This window comes from Dipodomys ordii, unplaced genomic scaffold (assembly GCF_000151885.1).
Source record: "Dipodomys ordii isolate 6190 unplaced genomic scaffold, Dord_2.0 Scaffold1, whole genome shotgun sequence".
NCBI classification, from domain to species: domain Eukaryota; kingdom Metazoa; phylum Chordata; class Mammalia; order Rodentia; family Heteromyidae; genus Dipodomys; species Dipodomys ordii.
Window position 1 is genome coordinate 2,914,627 of NW_012267217.1, and position 7,089 is coordinate 2,921,715.

The following is a 7,089-nucleotide window of genomic DNA, read 5'->3' on the forward strand; positions in this document are numbered from 1 at the left end:
GGGGGGGAGGAGAAGGATTGGGATTGGGGGGGAGGGGGGAGGCTGGGAAGGGATGTAAAGGGTAAACAAAGGAGGAGGCTGCAATGCTTGGCAAGAAATGTACGCATTATCCTGCCCATGTAATTATAACCCCTCTGTACAGTATGTTCACAAATTAAATTAAATTAAATTAAAAAAAAGAATAAAACTATTGTAACAAAAACAGGAATCAATAAACAAATTTGGAATATCAAGTTGAAGGAATCTCCCAAAAACAAAATAATGATGCAGATTAGCAATTAGCAATGAGAAAAGAGAACTATGAGAATTAAATTATGGAAGAAAATGAACCTAATTTTTCTTTAAGAAAAAAAATGTAGATGTTCATTGGGGGTTCAATCCTGTAATCTGAGCTGCTCATGAGGCAGAAATTCAGAGGATCTCCATTCAAGACCAGCCTGGGCAGAAAACTCCACACTTCTACCAGTCTAGGAAAAAGCTAGACTGGAGGCATGGATCAAGTGGGAAAGTGCCAGGTAAACAAGTGAAAAGTCCTGAGTTCTAATGCCAGTACTGGTGCCAGTACTGGCAAGAAAAAGAAAAAAGGAGGGAAGGAGGGAGAGGTGGAGATAAGAGACAATGACTTAAAGCAAAAAATAAGAGTTAAGGTAGACCATCAGACTCCAGAGTAAAAGCATCCACAAATGCCCACTACAGCGATGAATAGGAAGATCTATACATAACAATACACAATCTGATATATTTACAGCAGATAAAGAAAGCTAAAGAAAACGCTAAAAAGGACTAGCTACCCAGTGGATTATTAGATAGATAGTAGCTAGAACATAAAAAAAATACAACACATAGAATATGCCTTTGAATATGAAGAAGAATGACGGACAACATTTTTATACCTCTCCCAACTCCGAAGGTAAAGATATTTTCAAATCTGCAAGATCTCATGAATGTTCCCTTTCTCAGAAGGTGAAGGTTGGTGGAAGCAAGGAAATTGTGCACCACCTAACACAAACAAAATACAATGATGAAAAATTCAAGAAATAGGCAAGATGGAATTCTCATGATAGTAGTACTGGGCCTCTATAGGCTACTGGGCTTGAGAGTTCTAGAAGGGACAGGACTAAAAAGGAAATTTTAAAAAACAAATTGGAGAGATTATCAAATGTAGATAAGCTTCTTGATGAAGTTTGTGTTTCCATTAGAGTGTATGGGGAAATAATTTTATAAGAATGTTTTTAAGTAAAAGAGAGGGAAGAGAGGAACAGAGGCAAAATACGTAAGACAATGAACACAGCTCAGCTAATAACATTCTAATTAAATAGAAAGATAGTAGGAGAAAGGAAAACAGATGTGAAGTTTGGGAATGAAGAAAAGACAACTACATCTTCACTTTCCTGAACAAGTTCACATATATGAGCCTACTATTTCCACCATGAGACCTAGAACTAGACTTAAATAAAGAAAAGGGGAAAGTTACGGAGATCCTGCAGTTTTGCACCCCTTGAGTACAATATCCCTCCCAAGATTAGAAAAGCAAGGAGAATGTTACCCTTAAATGATTCTAACCTTCTAAGCAGGACTCAGAATCACCATATTTGTTTTTGTTACAGTGCCACTGACATTTACAGTACCCTATCTTGCTATCACATGCAAAGATCCTGCTATGGCTAACAAATTCCTCTTACACTTAAGTAGTTTCGTTAATGGTGTGCTGAATGGTGTCAAAATATCTGGAAAGCCTCAAATGACCTCATCACATTTCTTCAAATACTAGAACTACTACCACCTGCAATGTCACAGTCTAATTTCCTTCAACTTGTCTCCAATACCTTCCAAAAGTATGTGCTTAGAAACTATCATTCTAATATACACATTTCACATTCTGGACCTCCACTACACAGGTTAAAACTGAGAGAACAAAACTAAGGCTGGGAGTTGGTGCCTCGACCTAGAATCCTAGCTACTAGGAGGCTGAGATCTAGATGATCAAGATTTGAAGACATCCTGAGACTCCATCTCCAATTAACTAGCAAAATACTGGACTAAAGACTGGTAGAGCACCAGCCAATCGGCCAAAAAGCCTGGCAAGAGAACTCAGACTCTGAGTTCAAGCCCTATACTGACACACACACTGAAAAAAAAGAATCTCATATACTTCAGTCATCTCCATTTGCTCTTGCACAACATTAAACATTTTTCAATTAGCGTTGTCAGGAAGTGAAGCACCCTCTGGTCTTTTCACTGAAAATCAATTATGCAAAAGAAACAGTTTAGGTGGGCTAATTTAGACATGCCATATGTACAGTTTAAGGTGTTCACCAGCTTTGATGAAAAATTGGCAATGATTTTAGCCAGCTGTCTGGGGTCTTGGTATTAAACGAGGAAGATGAACATCTCATTCATTAAATCTCCCTTAATGTGTACATTTTCCCTTGTATAATTTTCCTGCCCCTTCCAGTTGGGCACATTTGAAATTCCTGCCATATTCCCACAGTCTCAATATTCTATTAATTATCACTACACTAAAATAAACCCTCTTGTAAATGCTGTATTTCTATTGACAGGCCATTTCTTGGCATTTTATTATATTAAAAAATGTCTGTCTTCTTGATTTGTGTCTAGGATTTGACTTTCCAAGGTGCTACACAATCTGCAAAGAGCTGTCCCTTTTCACCTGTTTCTCTGAATCCATTACTCCATCAAACAACACAAAGAAACTGGATCATTTCTCACTTTGACGGTAACACACAAATGTATTTACTTAGGACACACGTGTAGAACTGGAACAAGTTAATCAGTTTTTATTTTGCTGCACTTCATTTTTTTTATGCTGGTAAATGCACTAAATTATAATCTACTGGATTGTCATAACCCTGCTTGTGAGGAAATGTCCATGGTATAACACTTGTGAACCTGTGTACACAACCTAAAGTTTAGTTGAAACTCTTAGTAAACAACTACTGAATCTCACATAAGTCATTTAGGTCTCTCCATGTTGAACTGAGCAGCTGAGCCAGGTCTGGCAGGCAGCTGATGGTTCCATTTCCCACCAATCTGATGTCCTTCGATTGTACTCTGGTGATTACAGGTAATCACACGGTGTGTAAATGTAGGAAGCTACATTTACAAAGATGTCTAAGATATGTTTGAATGCTTTAAAGTAAGTGTAAAAATCCTGCCATGTATCTATCTGCATAATGACTTATATAATTATAGGGGATTTTTGTTCTTTGTTTTGAGCATCTACAGAATGTTTATAGGATTGATTCTGAGCCATAATAATGAATTGGAGCAAGAGAAAGGAGTTGTACTTGTGAGTTTATACATACTTCTAGTTTTAAGTTACCTTTTCATTAGTGTATACCAATTGCACAAAGGGGTTTCATTGCAACACTTTCATATATGCATATAACATACTTCATGTGTTTAAATATATTTTAAATCACCAGGAACAATACACTCAGTAGTTGTTTCTTAGTGTACATAGGAAATGAAAACAAGTTGTCATCCTATAAATCTATTAGGTAATGAAATGAAAAGTACTCTTGTGAAAATACAGAATACCGATTTGGATACTTTACAATGATAAAAAAAAACTTCTTAGTGCTTTGTAAACACTAACAAGTATTTGTTACCCTTTGTTTTGTTTCTGGAGGTACTAGGGTTTGAAGCAGTGCTTCATACTTGTTAGACTGGCAATCTACCACTGGAGTCATACTGCTAGCTCTACTTTTTGCTACCCATTTTGGAGTCTAGAGAATTCTGCCTGGGCTGGTCTGAAACTAAGATTCTCCAAATTTCAGCCTCCTAAGTAAACTTGTATTACCACACCGAGCAACAAGTAATTTTAACTATAAAACATACTTTATATGCAAATATTTTTCATCATAATGTCAAATGTTGCAAGATGCCAAAATTGCAATACAAAAACAAGATACAAAATGTTATGATACACAAATTTTCTGTAAATCAAGTGACCTTAACATTTTCACATGCATCTCACCAAGATTAATGATCTCTCCTTGTTTATCCACCTGAGGTCTATTCCTATGTTTAAGGGAGATGCTCTATAAATAGTGTGCCATATGGCCACAGAAGTATTTATAAAGTATTGAGGCTTTGATTTATTCACCTGCATATTTGATGAATGAAATCAACAGAAGCTACTTTAATTTAGAATAACTTAAAACCATCTGAAAATCTAATGTGCTAATCAGACTCTTTTTTAGCAATGCCAGTAATACATAAACCAATAAAATGGCAAACCATAAACCTACATGACAGTACTAGGAACAGTTGGATAACTAAACACAGTAGAAATCAAAAGAAGAAACTACTAAAATTATATATGTACCTTATAAGCCAAATACACTTATTAAATAATAAGACAACAAAATTTTTAGTGAGTTTTTTCAAAGCTGGGGTTTATTCCTCTGTATCTACATAGAAAAAAAAACAAGTTTCCTCACACTGTTCAAGTATATCATCTAAAAAGGCCAAGAAGGGTCTAAATCTCTCCAATTTGAAAGTAGCATCGGGCTTATATGTAAAAGCCACCCTCGCACTATTTTCCAAATAATAAAGCCAAAGATGCACAAAAATAATAACAAAACAATAAACAATTTCTTTTAAAGTCTAGCCTCTAATGAATTGCTTCAAACTGTTCCAGGAAGGATGATTACTTGATTTGTCTCACCTAACTGTCCACATCTTCATAAAAGTGAAGTACAAAGAAGGATGGTGGGTATGCCTTAGGAAAGCTGAGGACAGTTTTCAATCAAACCAACTAGTGTACTTTACTGCCAATTGTCACCTATGAGTGAATTTCCAATAGCAAACCAACAAGGCTCTCCATCTCTAGTTTCCCTCCTTTGCAGTCACCCAACAAGACAGGCATAGTGAGGAAGCCCAATTTGGGAAAATAGGAAAGGACCTAAATAAAAGGACAACTTAGTCATCAAGTCACTACTGTGTTGAGGTGAGTGCCATTCCCCTCCCTTGGGAACTCAGGTTCCAACTCATCTGGTTATATCCTACTATATGTATGTATGTATGTATGTCTATGTCTAGTGACCAAGGAAATCATACAAACCAAGCAAAAAAAAATCAGTCTAGCCGGGCACGGGTGGCTCACGCCTATAATCCTAGCTACTCCACTACGGAGATCTGAGGATTGCAGTTCAAATCCAGCCGAGGCAGGAATGTTCTGATCTCCAATTAACCACCAGAAAACCAGAAGTGGCGCTGTGGTCCAAGGGCTAGAGCACTTGCCTTGAGCTGAAGAGCTCAGGGACGGCACCCAGGCCCAGAGTTGAAGCCCCACAACCGACCCAAAAAAAAGTCAGTCTATTAATGACCCCCTACTCACCAGCAATCGGTGAGAAAAACACATAATCAAGGAACTAGGTAACTTCATGTCCAAAACCTAGTCAATCACCAAAAACAAATCAAAACAAAAACCAGACAAAGGTAACAACACAGCTGAACCAATACTGACAGTCACAAGTTTTCTGCTAACCAACTTTGCAAGTTTCTAAACAGAAAGTTTCTCTAATTGCATTTTTCAATCTACAACTTACTTGGATCCTAGGGTGTTTGGTTTTTTGTTTTTTTTTTTTTAATTTAAGTGCCTTCAAACCCGCCCCAATGCCTTCTCTAATAAGTGTGTCTTTTCTGACACCAACGCCGATGGGAAAGATCGTGAGGTCAAGCGTATCTAGGAAAGCAAGTCAGTGTCTGCAAAAAAATTACCAGTGAAAATCCAGCAAAGGAGGGTAGAGCACTGCTCAACTTCAAATGCAAACTGGAATCTCTCTCTGAGGAAGAGATCCATCACTAGGTGGCTTCAGATGCCAATCCTATCCCACATTCGTTTGGGGCGGGGTGGGGGCGGGAAGAAAAGAAAAGAAAGAAAAAGAAAAATTGCTGAAAGAAGCTACTAATTCCCGTCCTTAAACCCCACCTCCATGCCCCCTCCCCACACACACAGGGATGGGGGGGGGGGAATGGGGGAAATAGCAGAATAGGTCATCAGGACAAGATGGCATGGATTTTGCAGTTCATGCTAATGAGGAGCTGGGGACCCGAACAGCCATCTCCAGGCAGATGGTGGGGCCAGTCCATCCACCCTGGGATCGATGTGCGTTATCAGAAAGCTGGCTTCTGCATCCGTGAAAAGGCACCTGCTAGGCCACCGTGATCCGGAACTTGGGGTGGGGAGAGGATACAGGCGGCCGCGAGGTTTCCACACACACACACACGCACACACACACCCGTCCCCCCTCTTCCCAAGCAGTTTAGGGGTCCCCAAGGTCGGGGTCTCCGGGACTGGAGTGGAACTCGTCAGTACCAAGTGTAGTCGTCCTCGTCGCTCCAGGCGGCCAAGCTCTCGAGGTCCAGCGGCTCCACCTCGTCCAGCAGCGTGGGGGGCGGCGCGGGCGGCGTCTGGGTTGCTCCGGTGTTGACCGCGCCTGTGTCCTGCAGTTGCAGGATGCATTTTCCCGCGGACTTCTGAAGCCAGGCCTCAATGTCGTGCTAGAGGGGCCGAAGAAGGCCGTGAACAACGTGGTGAGCTAGTTCGGGGGCCGGACGGGGGGTATTGGGAGATGGGGTGATCACCGGGCACTGCCGTGCAAAAATCCGGTTCTTCTGCCGGGAAAGATCCCTCCTGCGCATTTCCCGGGGTGGATGACTGTGGGTATTTGGGATGAAGGCTTTGACTTGTTGGCTTACCAGCACCTTGGATGAGTGTAGCGTCTGACTCTCCTAGAATGGACTGAAGCAGTGTTTGGATGAATTCAAGCGGGATCTAGATTGGGTTGAAAGGCTGGATGTGACCCTCGGACCGGTGCCCGAAATCAGTGAACCTCAGCCAACTCCTCAGCAGAATAAGGACCAGAAGAAAGCTGTGAACCCAGAAGACGACTTCCAAAGAGAAATGAGTTTGTATGTTTGTTTTCTAACGTGGAGAAGTTGGGGATCCTTGTGCTAGAGATTGGCAGAGAGGGGAATTTAGTGAGCCTTCCCCTGCGGAAGCACCAGGAAATTTGCCTAATAAGCCTAGGAAGACGATGGAAAAGCTAGATTTCCCCC

At 40.5% G+C, this 7,089-nt stretch overlaps 1 protein-coding gene across 1 annotated transcript in view; it reads right to left on the bottom strand.

Annotated features, from left to right (window-relative positions):
- The window catches only part of Slain1 (SLAIN motif family, member 1), a 42,121-nt gene extending 35,449 nt beyond the window's left edge, over positions 1-6,672 (bottom strand). The window contains exons 1-2 of the mRNA XM_013009067.1: positions 6,616-6,672; positions 6,347-6,531 (exon numbers count right to left, since the gene is read on the bottom strand). Of these exons, the coding sequence (XP_012864521.1) occupies positions 6,347-6,531; positions 6,616-6,672 (242 nt within the window). The remainder of the gene's footprint in view (positions 1-6,346; positions 6,532-6,615) is intronic.
- Between the last annotated feature and the right edge of the window lie 417 nt (positions 6,673-7,089).